The sequence below is a fragment of the Pristis pectinata genome, chromosome 37 (assembly GCF_009764475.1).
Source record: "Pristis pectinata isolate sPriPec2 chromosome 37, sPriPec2.1.pri, whole genome shotgun sequence".
In the NCBI taxonomy this organism is placed as follows: Eukaryota; Metazoa; Chordata; class Chondrichthyes; order Rhinopristiformes; family Pristidae; genus Pristis; species Pristis pectinata.
The window spans coordinates 8,957,081-8,974,917 of NC_067440.1; the positions used below are offsets into that span (position 1 = coordinate 8,957,081).

Consider the following 17,837-nt stretch of genomic DNA (forward strand, 5'->3'; position numbering starts at 1 on the left):
CTTAAAGCACACAGGGAAAGAGATCACAGACAGGTCAGAGCCAGGCTCATTGGAAATGCTGGGTGTAGGGGCAGGACTCAACTGAGATGGAGAAGCACAGGAGAGAAGACAATTAAAGATTATATCATGGTGAGTACCAACCTTATCACCCAGGAACTAACAGGAGACAAGGACACTTACTAGGAGGGGTCACTGAATGCAGAAAGAAATCTGATCACAAGGTAGCCTTTTCCATCATCTGAGTTGCAAAAGAGCACAAACTTACCAGAGACACTTACCCTCGGTCAACAAGTCCACACCAACCATTAAACACTACTTATGCTATCCTGGCATTAGTCCCATTTTATTCTCCCACATTCTCATCAATTCCCCCCAGATTCTACCACTCAATGGGCTGACAATCAACATAGGTGCACCTCAAGGACGCTTGCCTAGCCCACTGCTCTACACTCTCTACACTCATGACTGTGTGGCTAGGCACAGCGCAAATGGCATCTATAAATTCGCCGATGACAACACTGTTGTTGGCAGAATCTCAGCTGGCGACGAGGAGGCGTACAGGAGTGAGATAGATTGGCTGGTTGAGTGGTGTTGCAACAACAACCTCGCACCCAATGGCAGCAAGACCAAGGAACTGATTGTGGACTTCAGGAAGGGGAAGTCGGGAGAACACACACCAGTCCTCACTGAGGGGTCAGTGGTGGAAAGGGTGAACAGCTTCAAGTTCCTGGCAATTAACGTCTATCCTGGGCCCAACACGTTGATGCAATCACGAAGCAGGCACGCCAGTGGCTCTACTTCGTTAGGAGTTTGAGGAGATTTGGAATGGCACCAAAGACTCTTACAAATTTCTACAGATGTACAGTGGAGAGCATCCTGACTGGTTGCACCACTGCCTGGTATGGAGGCTCCAATGCACAGGATCACAAGAGGCTGCGGAGGGTTGTAGACTCAGCCAGCTCCATCACAAACATAACCTTCCCCACCAATGAGGACATCTTCAAGAGGTGGTGCCTCAAGAAGGTGGCATCCATCACTAAGAACCCTCACTATCCGGGACATGCCCTCTTCTCGTTACTACCATCGGGGAGGAGGTACAGGAGCCTGAAGACCCACACTCAATGATTCAGGAACAGCTTCTTCCCCTACGCCATCAGATTTCTGAATGACCCATGAACACTACCTCATTATTCCTATTTTTGCACTATTTATTTATTTTTGTAATTTATAGATTTTTATATCTTTGCACTGTACTGCTGCCGCAAAACAACAAATTTCACGTCATATATCAGTGATAATAAATCTGATTCTAAATTCTAAATGGGCATAGAGTCAGAGTTATACAGCACAGAAACAGGCCCTTTGGCCCAACTGGTCCATGCTGACCAAGATGCCTCATCCAAGCTAGTCCCATTTTGCCAGTGTTTGGCCCTTCTAAACCTTTCCTATCCATGTACCTGTCCAACCGTCTTTTAAAAATTGTCATTGTACCTGCCTCAACCACTTCCTCTGGCAGCTCGTTCCACTTTGTGTAAAAGAAAAGTTACCCCTCAAGTTCCTATTAAATCTCTCCCCTCTCACCTTAAACTTGTGCCCTCTAGTTCTTGATTCCCCAACCCTGTGAAAAAGACAGAGTGCATTCAATTTTACGGTGCTCAATTAACCTAGCAACGTCTTTGGGATGTGGGAAGAGAACATGGAGGAAACCCAAGCAGTACGAGGGAGAACATGCAAACCTCACACAGACAGCATTCAGGAGAGAGGGAGGGGGGGGTTCAGGATTGAACTCAGGTCGCTAGGGCTGTGAGGCAGTGGCTCTACTAGCTGCACTACTGTGCTGCTAAACTTGTCAACTAGTTTGCAGTGGTGTGGAGGTTGACAATTGGCTTCACACACTTATTTCACAAATATCTTACCTTGGCCCTGCCTTTAATTAGAGATATCCAGCTTTGGAGGATTTTTAAAATGAAACGTTGTGCTCAACATTATGACACAGAACAATGAGGTATAAACTGGTACACAGCAGTGAGGCATCTGGAATACTGCTGATGCACAGAATCAAGTTCAACCAGTTACAGAGCAACCAAGCAGGAAATCAAAGGGATTGGAGCATAGAACAAAATACAGTACAGTGAAATCTAATCAATGCGAGGCACCAAGTGTAACCAACACAGCACCAGGCATTGGGTGCAACCAATACAGAAACAGGGTTCTAGATATAGCAACAAGGGATAAGAGTACAGAAATGCAACACCAAGGCACCAGGTCCAACCAAGCTGACACTAGAGCAGCCAACAAAGCAGCAGAGCGCAGGATACCTCCACCAAAGCAAACAATGCAACATCAAAGTATCAGGATGCGATTGAACTCAAAACAGGGCAGGCACGGTAGTGTAGCGGTTAGCATAACGCTATTACGGTGCCAGCGACCCAGGTTCAATTCCCACCGCTGTCTGTAAGGAGTTTGTACATTCTCCCCCTGACTGCATGGGTTTCCTCCAGGTGCTCCGGTTTCCTCCCACATTCCAAAGATGGATGGATTTGGAAGTTGTGGGCATGCTATGTTGGCGCCGGAAGCGTGGCGACACTTGCCGGCTGCCCCTCAGCACATTCTATGCAAAAGGTGCATTTCACTGTGTGTTTCGATGTACATGTGACTAATAAAGATATCTTATCTTAAATTATTTTTCACTCAAATTATCAGACCTTCCCGAGACAGGAATCCACTCCCTCAAGCTTCTTTTGAGTTCTCACTGTACATGTGACTAATTAATAAGTAAATAAATAGATATATAAATAGGTACAACCGAGCCACTTGTGAAGTAAAGTTTTAATGTCCTTCCCAGGCCATTCATCACCCTTCGATCTCAACACAAGAGAGGAGGGTGCTGTTGTGAGTGCACCATCACTCTCGTCCTAGCAGCTGAGCAAAGGACAGCAGGGGCAGAATCCTCAGAGCAGGCTGCAGTTTTACCCAAGGAGAGTAACTGGCCAGAGGTAATGATCTGAGCTCCTTTAGAACGGCTGGTGCTGCACACAGCCATCACACTGCTGAATTTGTGGATTTGGGGAGTCAAGAGGCGAGTCATTCACCCCAGGATAGCCATCGTTTGACCCATTAGATAGAGAGTCACAGAGTCACACAGCACGGAAACAGGCCCTTCGGCCCACCGAGTCTGTGCCGACCATAAACAACCACTTTTACATGATTCCCATTTTTAATTCTCCCCTTGTTCTCATCAACCTCCCACCCCCCCCTCCAGATTCTACCCCTCACCCACACACTAGGGGCAATTTACAATGGCCAATTAACCTACCCACCTGCACCTCTTTGGGATGTGGGAGGAAACCGGAGCACCCGGGGGTAGGGAGGAACCCATGCAGTAACAGGGAGAACGTGCAAACTCCACACAGGATCGGAAGTCAGGATTGAACCTGGGTCTCTCGCACCGTGAGGCAGCGGCTCTACTGGCTGCGCCACCATGCTGCCCATTCTTATAGGTATTTATGTTTATGGATCCATAGATGAGAAAAGAATTCCTGTACAGTCAGGGACTGTGCTTACCTTAGCATAGACCTGAGTCAGAGCTGGGCCAAGTTTGTCAGGTTCACCTCGGAGAATGATCGTCTCTGAGCTGCTCTCCAGTGAAGGCATTTCCACAGACACTCCAGTCATGTCCAGTATTTCCTGCAGGGTGTTACCTTTTGGACCTATGATGTACTTATGCTGAGATTTCTTCACCTCGACTGATATCGTTGTGGTCTTACGTTTCTGTTGAAAAATAAAGACACACTTGAGGATGTTCCCAGTTGTTGGGACCTCAATGAAAAGCAAGGTAGTAATTAAGCAAATAGAGAATATTGCTTCTTTATTTTCTGACAACTTTCTCATCTTCTCTTGAGGCTGTTGACTCCTTCTGGGTGGAGTTTCAGGTACCTTTCCTTTGGGAACCATCCTTCATATGCATGAGCCTACAGAGTGGAAGAGCATCACAGGGCTACTTGACTTCAGGGAGCGTCACAATACAGCGCAATAACTACAGTTGTGACCACTAGCGTTTATTTAATGCCTTTTAACAAAGTGTAACTCTGCAAGGTATTTCACAGCAGTTCTACCCAACAAATACCGACATCGAGACACAGGAAATATTAAGCCAGAAAACCAAGCTTTGTCAGCTTTAATGATGTCTTAAAGGCAAAGTACCAAAAAGAAGCAAAGAAATTTAGAGAGACTTAGGGCCAGCTGAAGGCACGGCTAGCAGTGGGGAAAGGGGGCAGTTTGGAAGATATGCATTTGGTTAAAATACATGCTGAGCACCAAATGCAGAGATCTGGGATGGTTGCATGAGCAGACCCTCGCTCAGTATTCATACACTTCCATCGTGGAACACTGATCTCCAGCTTGGAGCAGATACATTGGCTGATCCTTCCGCTCCCTGGTGCAGTGGTGCTCCAGAAAATTCAGGGCATCCACTCAAGATCAGCGAACCGAGCACTGACCCTGGCTTGAAACAGTAAGTGCCGTGCAGCCTGCTCCTCTGTAACAGGCTGAGCAACCAAGAAGTGACAGAGATGTGGATAGCTGGTACGTGGCAGACGTGTTCCACAAAACTCAAACCCTGATCTACCAATCATCGTGTATCTTACAAGGCAGGAGGAGACCAATTAAGCCATCATTCCAATGCCAGCTCTTTGAAAGGCCTATCCAATTACTCATTCTTCCTTGCTTTAGCTCTTTAAAAGTTACTGTTGAATCAGCTTCCACCAACCGTCAGAGAACACATTCCAGATCAGAATTACACACTTCATTAAAAGAAAAACTGCATGCTTTGCCAGTTATTTTAAACATGGTTATTAACTATTCTTGCAATCAAAAGTTTCTTGTCATCTATTCCCCTTCATAATTTTGAGCAATACTATTTAAGCTCATTTTAAGCTGCTCTGCTGTAAAGGCAGAAGTGGTAATTGGTTTATTATTGTCACGTATTGAGAGTAACTGTAACACTATATTCTGCATTCTGTTATTGTTTTCCCTTGTACTACCTCAATGCACTGATGTGATGAAATGATCTGTATGGATGGCATGCAAAACAAAAACTTTCACTGTCCTCAGTACTTGTGACAATAATAAACCAATTTACCAAGCATCCATTTACCCATTTTACACTAATCCTACCCTAATCCATCTGTTTTCCCCAACACTCCCATTAACTTGCCCAAGATACTACCACTCATCTTACAGATAATTTACAGCGGCCTATTAACCCAGTGACCCGCACATCTTTGGAATGTGAGGGGAAACCAGAGTACTCGGGGGGGAAACCCACGCGGTCACAGGGAGAACGTGCAAACTCCACAGACAGGCAGTGCCGGAGGTCGGGATCGAACCTTAGTCCTTGGAACTGTGAAGCTGCAGCTCTACTAGCTGCACTGCTGTGCCGACCAATGCTCCCTGGAGTCTCCAAAATATTTCTAGATCTAGACCGAAAATGATTTTAGCAGTAACATTACACAGGAGAGCTGATTGTGTGTGTGTGTGGGAGCAGGCACATGCATGGTGGAGAGGGGAGAGGGGAGAGGGAGGATAGAGCCCGAGGGAAGCTCTATCACTGAGAAATCCACTGGGATGAATGGGTTCTGTCACAAACATGTTGTTCACATCCAGCGTAAGTTAGACCTTGACACATTAAAGAGCACATTAAACAAAAACGCTGGTTCAGTTAAAAAAAAAGCAGCCCAAACAATGCAGATGTAAAATTCGATTTGCACAGTTACAAGAGACAGTTTTTCCACCGTCCCTTGCTACATGGGACTGGGAACGACTGTGTAGGTGCCTTTTGTGGTTCAGTGGGTCACTGTACTACCTCTGAAGATTGAGCAAATAAGTCAGGCTGACCCGTACTGCAAGGGGAGACTGTTAAGCTTTTGGGGCTGTTGTCTTTTGGAAATGGGACATCAAGTTAGGATCCAATCAGTCTGGATGTAAAATAAAATATCATGGCATATTTTAGAAGAGCAGCTTGTGGGTAGGGTTTGGGGTGGGGGAGGTGCGGTCTCTGGTACCCTGGGGCTAATACTTCTCCTCAACCAACATTCCCATCACCATCAGTTTGAGTGGAATCCCTGATTTCACATCCCACGTCACAGACACGATTGAGCCTGCAGCCAATACGAGAAGACTATTGGCCATCCTGAACATGGGCTTCAAATGCAGTACCGGCCAATGAAAAGAGCATAACAATTAGAGGCCATTCAGCCCCTCTTGTTACTCTGCTATTCAGTAAGATCATGGCTGTTCTTCTTCCTTGGCACCACTTGCCCGCACTAAAAGCTTTCTGGATTTAGAACACAGAACAGTACAGCACAGGCCCTTCCACCCATAATGTTGTGTCAAATTAGTTCAACTAGTAATTAAAAGCCTAACTAAACTAATCCCTTCTGCCTACACAAATCCACATCCCTCCATTCTCTGCACATTCATGTGCCCAGTTAAAAACATCGTAAACTCCTCTATCGTATCTGCCTCCACCACCACCCCTGGCAGCGCATTCCAGGCACCCACCACTCTCCGAGTAAAAAATTTGCCCCGCACATCGCCTTTGAACTTTCCCCCTTTCACCTTTAATGCATGCCCTCCAGTATTAGACTTTTTGACCCTGGGAGAAAGATACCGACACTTTCTGGATTTATTTAATTGCTTGAATGTCTTGGATGGACGTGGTGGCTCTTGTACTCTTGTCTCCAGTTCATAGTTAAGACTAGGCACACTAGTCAGGTAACCCCAGCTATCATATCTGTTAACATGCCCAAAACAGACACTCTATTCCAAGCTCTGTCATGGGAGGAGAATGCCAGGCGGACAGAGGAAAAGATTCAAGGATGTACTCCAAGCCTACATTTCTTCATGGAGCATCCCACTTGGAAACCCTGCCCTATGACCACTCAAACTGGGGAAGGAACATTCGGGATAATATTGAGAAGCTCCAGTTTGTGCATCATGATCACACAGAGAAGAGATTCTGCAGATGCTGGAAATCTGGAGCAATGAACACAAAATGCTGGAGGAACTCAGTGGGTCAGGCAGCATCTATGGAGGGAGATGAACAGTCGACATTTTGGGTCGAGACCCTTCATCAGGACTGGAAAGGCAGAAGTCAGAATGAAAGGGTGGGGGGAAGAGCACGAGCTGGCAGGTGATAGGTGAGTCCAGGTGAGAGGGGGGTAGGTAGGTAGGAAGGTGGGGGAGGAGGGGTGAAAGGGAATGATGTGAGAAGCTGGGGAGTGATGGGTGGAAGAGGCAAAGAGCTGAAGAAGAAGGAATCTGATAGGACAGTAGGCCATGGAATAAAGGGAAGAAGGTGGGCAGGTCATGAGAGGGGAAAGAGAAGGGGTGAAGGGTATGAGGGTAAACAAAAAGGGGGGTGGGGGAAAGGAAAACAGAGGGCAGGGGTTAGCAGGTTAGAGGAATCGATGTTGAGGCCGTCAGGTTGGAGACTACCAAGACGGAATATGAGGTGTTGCTCCTCCAACCTGTGTCTGGCCTCAACGTTGCAATAAAGGAGGCCGTGGACAGACGTGTCAGTGTGGGAATGGGAAGTGGAATTAAAATGGCCTGGCCATCGGGAGATCCTGGCTGCTGGCGAAGCCACTCGACGAAGCGGTCCCCCAATCTGCGTCGGGAGACCCAACATTGACATGTCTAACAGACACCGACATGTCTGTCCACGGCCTCCTCTACTGCCACGTTGAGGCCAGACGCAGGTTGGAGGAGCAACACCTCGTATTCTGTCTTGGTAGAATCCAACCTGACGGCATCGACATCGATTTCTCGAACTTCTGGTAACCCCACCCTTCTGTTTTCCTTCCTCCCTCCCTCCCCCCCCCCCCCCCCCACACACACACTTTTTATTTGCCCTCCTCCCAATGGCCCCTCTCACCCCTTCTCTTTCCCTTCCCTTGCCCTCATGACCAGCCCACCTTCCCTTTATTCCATGGCCCACTGCCCTCTCCTGTCAGATTCCATCTTCTCCAGCCCTTTGCCTCCTCCAGCTATCTCCTCCCAACTTCTCCCATCACTCCCTTTCACCCCCCTCCCCCACCCACCTACCTGTCCCCCTCTCACCTGGATTCACCTATCACCTGCCAGCTCGTACTCCTCCCTTCCCCCTACCCTTTGATTCTGACTGCTGCCCTCTTCCTCTCGTCCTGAAGGGTCTCGGCCGGAAACGTCGACTGTTCATTGCCCCTCCATAGATGCTGCCCGACCTGCTGGGTTCCTCCAGCATTTTGTGTTCGATGATCACAGAGGGGCCCTGCACCCATCCAGTGCATCTGTGGAGGAATCGGCAGTCCCCACATCGGTCCTAAAGTCACCCCAGAATCCTTAAATCCACGGTGGGAGTAAATCATCCTTGATCCTGAGTGGCTGCTTAAGATGAAGAAGAAATCCAACGGTTTCATCTGAGCCCAGTTTGCATTGATGGGGGGAGCAGATAACAAGCAAAACTACCCTTGCCACACCCTTCCAGCCCATCCCTTGGGGTGTGCTAATATTGCCAGGCAACTTTCTTTATTTCTTTTGTATTTTTTATCCTTTTCAGCATTATCCCCAAACACAATCTAATAGGAGGCAATCAGGATTACCGGGGAAGGCATGGTAATGTGAGTATTTAACGTGGATCATTGCAAGGTAATTAAACAGGGAAGAGGGAATAAAACAGTGGAAACGTTAACAAAACGTCTCTAAGCCAGCAGACATTGATGGAATTAGTGGGAGGCAGTTTGAAGGCTGCAATGCAGTGCACAGCAGCTAGCTCATGGGGTCTTAGCACAAGAGGGCAAACTGGAGGAAGTGGTAAGACTCTGGGGCAGCCACTCTTTAGAGTATTGACTACAATTCCAGTATGCCAGTCACCCTATAACAAAGAAACCAGGCACTGGAGGCCTTATAATCGGCACCACTCCTTGCTTGGGTCGAGGAAGAGGTCTCTGTGACCCTCAACCCTCTTTCAGACTTGGCTGACCTGTGACCAGACTCTAGGGTAGAGGGAAGGTGTTGCTCGTGTCCAGAGGGGGACAATAAATTAAACTCACATTGATGTACTGCAAGTTATCATAAACAGCAAAACCAGTAGAAAGGACCAGAGAAACAAAGGACTGCAGATGCTGGAATCTAGATGAAAAACACGATGGTGCTGGAGGAACTCAGCAGGCCAGGCAGCATCCGTGAAGAAGGGTCCTGACCCGAAACGTTGACCGCCTGCTTTTCTCCTGGCCTGCTGAGTTCCTCCAGCATTATTGTGTTTTTCAGTAGATAGGACTTCCAGGTAACAGAGAGAATAGACGGAAGCACAGGTTAGGTCTAAACACTCTTTGCAAAGTACAACTCCATGCGCTTGCCTTTCACCCACAATCATTGATGATTTTGGTTAACAAAAAGCTACAAATCTCACATGCAGAATTAACAATTCATCTGGCATCAATCGACACTCGTGGAATAAAGTTGCATAACATGATGCAAAAGGAAGTCTTTCTGAATTTAACTCCTGAAAGGCCTGGTTCTCATTTTCAGATGGTGCCCCATGGTCCTGGACCATAGCTTGTCTCCGTTTACCCTATCAGATCTCCTTAATATTTTGAACATTTAAAAATAACCTTATAACCTACATTCTAGGCAATGCAAGTGTGTGTAATTGTAACTTAAGCCCTGGAGTCTAAGTTCTGCTAAATCTGCTTGGACCCCCTCCAAAGTCAGTATATTTTTCCTAAGCTGTGGTGCTTAAGGCATCTGAGCTACGGCAGAAGTTTGAGGAACCTGGGGTTGGTTACACTGGAACGGAGAGGGTCAAGGGAAGGTGGTGTTCAAGAGTCCAGAGGGAAACTCACGTTATTGTGCTGCAAGTTATCATAAACTGCAAAACCAGTAGATAGGGCTTCCAGGTAACGGAGAGGGTAGATGGAAGGACAGATTAGGTCTAAACAGTCCTCACAAAAGAATATGTGCAATGTGCTGAACACTGGAAGCAAATTTAAGTGATGAGAGATGTTTGAGCTACAGGAGTGGGTTTCAAGTGAATGAAGCTGGAGGGAGGTGAGTTGGACATGATGAGATGGAGGAGGAGGGCTGGAGGTGACTGGAGATGGAGGGAGGGGGGTTGGAGGTGACGAGATGGAGGGAGGGGGGTTGGAGGTGACTGGGGATGGAGGGAGGGGGGTTGGAGGTGACTGGAGATGGAGGGGGGTTGGAGGTGACAGGAGATGGATGGAGGGGGGTTGGAGGTGACAGGAGATGGAGGGAGAGGGGTTGGACGTGACTGGGAGGGGGGGGGTTGGAGGTGACTGGAGATGGAGGGGGGGTTGGAGGTGACGAGGGGGGGTTGGAGGTGACTGGAGATGGAGGGAGGGAGGGTTGGAGGTGACGGGGGGGGGGGTTGGAGGTGACTGGAGATGGGGGAGGTGGTGGTTACGGAATCCACAACATTGCAACCTAGGTGAGCCATACGCACGTGATATTGAAGCCCCAGCTGATGACTAACATATTTGACAATAAAGACCAACTCAATGAATGTGCAAAGGATAATCCCACTTTCACGAGCTCCAGATGCTGTGATCAGCATTCTCCCTCAGCCAAGGGAAAGCTGACTGCAGGATGGAGCGGATGCTGCCCTTGTTGGCTGTCGAACTGTAGTCATTCTAAAATCCAAACTGCATAGGAGCTGTGGCAGCATTCAGTGTTGGAGGGAAGGTGGATGAATCAACGTTAACTCGGGATGAACGGAGAGCGAGCCAGCATTGAGAGGGAGCCTAGACCAAGGGGGAGTGTCGAGGGAGAGAGCCCACACCAACTGAGGAAGAGCCACAGCACTAACAGAAGATATAGGGGAAGACAAGAGTTAGTGTTAGCTGAGAGACTGGAGGTGAATGACAGTGTTCATTGAATCGAGGAAAGCGACAGCAGTAACTGGGAGAATGAGGGAGAGAAGGCAACATAAGAATGTAAGAAATGAGTAGGCCATAAGGAGCTTCGAGCCTGCTCCACCATTCATGGCTGATCTTTCACCTTGCCGCCACTTTCCTGCACTATCCCCATGTCCCTTGATTCCCTTAATGTCCAGAAATCCATCGACCTCTGTTTTAACTCAACGACTGAACCTTCACAGTATCCAGGTAGAGAATTCCAAAGATTTACCAACCTCTGCGTGGAAAAATGTCTCCTCATCTCATTCTCAAACTGTGCATTCTTGCCCTATACAGTCAGGAGAAACATCCTCCCTGCATCTCACCTGTCACGCATTTTAAGAAGTTCGTGAGTTTTGATGAGATCACTTCTCATCCAGCCCTCTAAACACGAAAGAACAAGTCCCAACCGCCATCTATCTCTCTTCATACAGCAAACTCTCCATCTCTAGAATTGGCCTAGTGAATGTTTGTGGCCCACTGTGGCAAGGAAGAACGGACTTAGGTAAGGTGACCAAAACTGTACACAATACTCAAAGTGCAGTCAATGCCCTATGCAACTGCAATAATCAGCCCTGTATAATTGAGAAGCTGTTGAGAAATCTGAGTGATGTGTTAAGGTACTACATAAACTATACATAAATATATAAAGGTACGATATAAATCCACTTGTGCTCAGTTCTGGTCGCCTCACTACAAGAAGGATGTGGAAGCCATAGAAAGGGTGCAGAGGAGATTTACAAGGATGTTGCCTGGATTGGGGAGCATGCCTTATGAAAGCAGGTTGAGTGAACTCGGGCCTTTTCTCCTTGGAGCGATGGAGGGTGAGGGGTTTCCTGATAGAGGTGTATAAGATGATGAGAGGCATTGATCATGTGGATAGTCAGAGGATTTTTCCCAGGGTGGAAATGGTTGCCACAAGAGGACACAGGTTTAAGGTGCTGGCGAGTAGGTACAGTCAGGGGTAAGTTTTTTTACTCAGACAGTGGTGAGTGTGTGGAAGGGGCTGCCGGTAACGGTGGCGGAGGTGGATACGATAGGGTCTTTTAACAGACTTTTGGATACATACATGGAGCTTAGAAAAATAGAGGGCTATGGGTAAGCCTAGTAATTTCTAAGGTAGGGACATGTTTGGCACAGCTTTGTGGGCTGAAGGGCCTGAATTGTGCTGTAGGTTTTCTATGTTCTATGTTCTAAATAAAAGGCTTCCGTTTTGATGCAAGGACGCAGGACTAACCTTCTCCTCGTAGATCTTCCTGATGCGGATCCCCGCTTGGGCCACAGGCTCTTTCTCACCGGTGATGAAGATCTCGTCCTTGTTGATGCTGGGTGGGGGGATGTTAATGCGAGCACCAGTCTCCTGCATGATCTCCTGGACTAACTTGTTGTAAGCCCCAGCAATGAAGGGATGGAAGACTTTCTCTAGGTTTATTCTCTCCACGGCCCGCTTGTCCTAGGGTCAGGGCCAGAAAACCTTTGTTAAGGTGAGGACAACCTTTGCGCCACTCCCTTCCAACACTCCTTATAAATGCAAGAGAAATCTTTGGTCAAAAGTGTCTGACGTGTGGTTGAATAACAGCCATTAGGTGCAGTCAGGTCTGCATTCTACAAATGGCAGTAAACTCAGTGGATGAAATGTTTTCATCAATTGAGTAAGTTTTACACAGCCACTTTCCATCATTGCTTCGGGTAGGAAATTATGCAAGGGCCAAAACGTGCAGGCTGAATCCCACCGCACTCCAGGGCACAACCCCTAGCCAGGAATTTCAGCCAGAGAGGCACCACAGAGCCATTGACTCACACAGCAAAGAAACAGACTCTTCAGTCCATCAAGCCCATGCAGCTCTTCAAGATCCTCATCCCATTTACCAGCACTTGGTCCGTAACCTTCTGTGGCTTGGCGGTTCAAGTGCTCCTCTGCATAATTTTTAAATGCTGGAAGAGTACTTGCCTTTGCCACCCCCTCAATTAGTGTGTTCCAAACTCCAAGCACCCTCTGGTGAAGAAGTTCACAGTCGTGGAGTCAAACAGCACCGAAACAGGCCCTTCCGCCCAACTCTTCCATGCCAACTAAGGTGTCTTCCTGAGCTAGTCCCATTTGCCCATACCCCTCTAACCTTTTCCTATCCATGAACCTGTCTAAATGTCTTAGAAACATTGTAATTGTATCCGCTCTACCACTTCCTCAGACAGCTTGTTCCACATATCCATTTTCCTGAAAAACTTGCCTCTCAGGTCCCCTTTGACTCTACCTCGTTACGACCTTGCAGCTTATTGTCTACCTGCGCTGCACTTTCTCTGTAACTGTTACGCTTTACTCTGCATCCTGTATTGTTTTACCTTGTACTACCTCAATGCACTGTGTAATGAATTGATCTGTACGATCGGTATGCAAGACTAGGTTTTCACTGTACCTCGGTACATGTGACAATAATAAACCAATTCCAATTCCCTTTGAATCTTTCCCATCTCACCTTAAGCATAGTTTTAGACTCCCCCACCCTGTGACAATCTATCTTATCTATGCCCCGCATGATTTTATACCCTCTATAAGGTCACCCCTAAGCCTCCTTCGCTCCAGGGAAAACAGTCCCAGACTATCAAGCCTCTTTATACTCAAGCCCTCCAATCCTGGCAACATCCTCGTGAATCTCTTCTGCACCCTTTCCAGCTTAATCCTTATGGTGACGAGAACTGCACACACTATTCCAGGTGTAGTCTCACCCCATGTATTGCACAGCTGTAACGTGAGGTCCCAGCTCTTGTACTCAAGAATAAAGTGCATCTAGTGGCTGATATTCATCACGTTCAGTAACTAGATCATCTTTAACCAAGGAGAGATGCCCCAAGACTTATGTGAACATAAAATTGGGCACACAGCCAAAGTGGGGACTGGTAGAACAGGTCAAAATACTCTACATGGAGGGAGGGTGGAGAGGCTCAGGGAACGACTTTAGAGCCCGGGGGCAGTTGACGACGTGGCCCAGGCACAGGGGTTTGAACAGTCTGGGACAGTGGCCAGGGAGCAGGATCCTGTCAGGCTCCTGAATACCCTGGAGACAGTCTCAGACAAATGCCGCGTCAAAAGCCCTGGTTTGCACAACGGCGTATAAGAACTTTGGCTGCTGCTGAACATGTTTATACGATTAATGCAACACACTTAGTTCTGTATTTTCTTCGTCCAACTCAGTTTTGCACTAACTCTGCACTAAATTTGTATTCTGTATATACCGTTTTTTGCACTATTTGCACTTGCACCATTTTTTTTGTCTGTGTTCATTGTATGTCCTCTGTTTTATGTATGTCCTCTGTCGTGTGTGTCTGGGGAAAACAACATTTCGTTCCTCCATGTGTTTTTATAGCATATGGGTGAATGACAATAAAGAAACTTGAACCTTGAAACAGTTGGCAAGAGAACAGAGTCTTTGGCAAGTGCTGGAGACGATGGCTTCAGTCTCCCTGGTGCTTAAATGGTGGAAATTTTCACCCCATCCCATAATGGATGCCAGAGAGACAGCCATCTCAGTGACCTGAGAGATGTGCGGCAACATTTCAGTCTATTAAAAACTCCAGAAAGTGTCAGAGCAACCAGAAGATATTGTATTTCAATCGGAAAAGCCTACCTGCTCTGCAGAGATAAGCAGAATCTCGTGCCGAGACTTCTCAATGCCCTCCTTTGTCCCCGTGATCTTGATTTGGTTGCTGGGGTCGTCTGGCCGAGGAATGTTGATTTTGGTCGCCGTCTTCAGTTCTAGTTCCTGCAGCTTTTCGCCGTTCTTGCCGATGACAAACCGATGGTGTTCTTTTGGTATGATGACAGTAGCTGAAGCCTGAGGAAGTTCAAGAGACCAGTGAGGCAAAGAGTGGTGGCTTAATCCCCCTCGTCAGAAGATGGTGCTGGTGCAGAGACATCACTTTGCCTGTTTTCAACAATCGCATTGGTATTCATAAGATGGCAAGGGTCTGGAAAGCCATTCCAGAAAGCCATCCATCAGCTCGAGATAGCAACTACATTGCCTGTACTGTAACGTACAGTTCAGGTCAGCCTCATTTAAGGAAGGATTTATTAGCATAGGAGGGGGCCAGAAGAGATTCATTCGGCCAATTTCTGCGATGAGAGTGGACACAAGAGACTGCAAATGCTGGAATCTGGAGCAACAAACTATCTGCTGGAGGAACTCAGCAGATCGAGCAGCATGTGTGGGGGGGGGGGGGGTGGTGGGTGGAAGGAATAGGTGATGTTTCATGTTGAAACCCTGCAATTCCTTCGCCCCAACTTGCTGAGTTCGTCCAGATTGTTTGCTGCCCAGGGACGAGAGGGTTGTCCTATCACAAACGGCTAAAGAAGTTTGATCTTTATTCTTTGAAGTTTAGAAGAACAGGGAGGTGAACTTATTGAAACATAGGAGGCATGACAGGGTGGATGTTGAGATGGTTTCAATGGTGGGAGAGTCTCAATCGAGGGGATGTGGTTACAAGATAAGGGGGTGGTCATTTAAAACTGAGGTACATAGCAACTTCTTCTCATGGAGGTTGGTGAATCTCTGGAATTCTCTGTCCCAGAGGGTTGGACGTGAGATGACTGAAGGTATATAAAGGAGGTTGAAAGATTTTTTTTTGAAATAATGGGAGATTGATGACCGCGGGGAACTGGCTCAGGAGTTAAGACCTCAGGCAGATCAGCCACGATCATCTGAATGGTGGGGCAGACTTGAAGGGTTGAGTGGCCTCTTCTTGCTTTGATATTTTGTGTTCTTTTGTTCGTTATAGGCAACTGCACACATTCAGGACATATTCGAAATATTTACAAACCTACAGCTGTACAAAGTGTTGATAAGACTGTAGAACATAGAAAACCTAAAGAACATACAGGCCCTTCGGCCCACAAAGTTGTGCCGAACATGTCCCTACTTTAGAAATTACTAGGCTCACCCATAGCCCTCTATTTTTCTAAGCTCCACGTACCTATCCAAAAGTCTCGTAAAAGACCCTTTCGTATCTGCCTCCACCACTGTTGCCGGCAGCCCATTCCACGCACTCACCAGTCTCTGAGTAAAAAACTTACCCCTGACATCTCCTCTGTACCTACTCCCCAGCACCTTAAATCTGTGTCCTCTTGTGGCAACCATTTCAGCCCTGGGAAAAAGCCTCTGACTATCCACACAATCAATGCCTCTCATCATCTTATACACCTCTGTCAGGTCCCCCGTCATCCTCCGTTGCTCCGAGGAGAAAAGGCCCGAGTTCACTCAACCTGTTTTCATAAGGCATGCTCCCCAATCCAGGCAACATCCTTGTAAATCTCCTCTGCACCCTCTCTATGGCTTCCACATCCTTCCTGTAGTGAAGCGACCAGAACTGAGCACTGTACTTGGAGTATCGTGTGCAGTTCTGGACGCCCAGCTATCAGAAGAATGTCATTAAGCTGGAGAGTTGAAGAAAAAATTCACAAAAACTTAGCCAACACTGGACAGCTTGAGTGAAAAGGAGAGACTGATTAAACTGGGGCTGTTTTCCTGGAGACTGAGGGGTGATCTTATAGAGGTACAGAAAATTATGAGAGGCATAGATGACATTAATGGTCACAGTCTTTTTCCCAGGACAGGAGACTCTAAAACTAGAGGGCATAGGGTAAAGACATGAGGGGACAAATTTAAAGGGGATCTGAAGGGCAAGTTTTTCACCCAGTGGGTATGTGGAAGGAGATGCCAGAGGAAGTGGTAAAGGTGGGCACAATTACAACATTTAAAAGGCATTGGGTAGGAAAGGTTTATAGAGGGATATGGGCCAAATGCAGGCAAATGGGACCAGCTCAGGTAGGCACCTTGTTCGGCAGGGACGAGTTGGGCCGAAGGGCCTGTTTCTGTGCTGTGTAGCTCTCTGACACTCTCAATGTTAAATGTTGACACCAAGAGGATAAAAATTACTTCAACAGAGATTTATGAAGGAGCTTAGTTATTTATTTGTATACGAGTGATAACCTTGTGTAGGGGAATCGGGGTGGAGTTGATGGGCAGTGAGCCCAGCTGACACACTAAGATCGATGAAGGCTTCATTTTACAGGCTGTCCCTGCACTTTTGCTGAAACCTATTTATCTTCGGTGACTTAGTGAGGAATCTGCCTCACGTTCCAACCCTCTGGCCTGCACTTGCTGTTCATCACAATTAATTCTACTCTTCTCCAGAGCCAGTAGTGGGCACTTACAACAAGGATCAGGTGACAGAGAGGACCCAAGAGACGTTACCCTGGGAAGCAAAAGAGTTACTGGAGGGGTTTAAAGGTATGTCAGAGAGGAGATGGTGGGGCTTTTTGGTCAATCTGAACAGGAATAGGTCACTCATTCCTTTCAAGCCTGTTCTGCCATCCAACTAGGTTACGATTCATCAGTTCTTAACTCCATCTACCCAGCTAGGTTCCGTAACCTTTGATACCCTCACTTATCAATAATTAATCAATGAACTCCCCCTAGATTCTACCCCTCACCCACACACTAGGGGGGCAATTTACAGCAGCCAATTAACCCACTAACCTGCATGCCTTTGGCATGTGGGAGGAAAACAGAGCGCCCCATGGGAAACATGCAGCCACTGGGAGAACGTGCAAACTCCACACAGACAGACAGTGCCAAAGGTTGGGATCAAACGTGGGTTGCTGGAGGCAGCAGTTCTACCAGCCTCCCAGCTCCAGCGACCTGGGTTTGATCCCGACCTACGATCGTACTGCCTCGACAACCTTATGTTGGCAGGGGTGAGGGGAGAGCTCTGGATTTCACCACTTGCAGGATCACCCTGAAAGCCTTGGGGTCTAACTTTAAGGCTGTACTCCCTTCTCCTCCCCAGCCACCAGGAGGAATAGTTCTCATTTACTTTTTAACAATACTT

At 47.4% G+C, this 17,837-nt stretch overlaps 1 protein-coding gene across 2 annotated transcripts in view; it reads right to left on the reverse strand.

The window, feature by feature from the left end:
* hdlbpb (high density lipoprotein binding protein b) overlaps positions 1 to 17,837 on the reverse strand; it is a 121,628-nt gene that overhangs the window by 63,408 nt on the left and 40,383 nt on the right. For both annotated transcript variants that reach the window (XM_052044460.1, XM_052044461.1), the window contains 3 exons: positions 14,579 to 14,785; positions 12,193 to 12,408; positions 3,565 to 3,771 (listed from right to left, as the gene is read on the reverse strand). In XM_052044460.1, the coding sequence (XP_051900420.1) occupies positions 3,565 to 3,771; positions 12,193 to 12,408; positions 14,579 to 14,785 (630 nt within the window). The remainder of the gene's footprint in view (positions 1 to 3,564; positions 3,772 to 12,192; positions 12,409 to 14,578; positions 14,786 to 17,837) is intronic.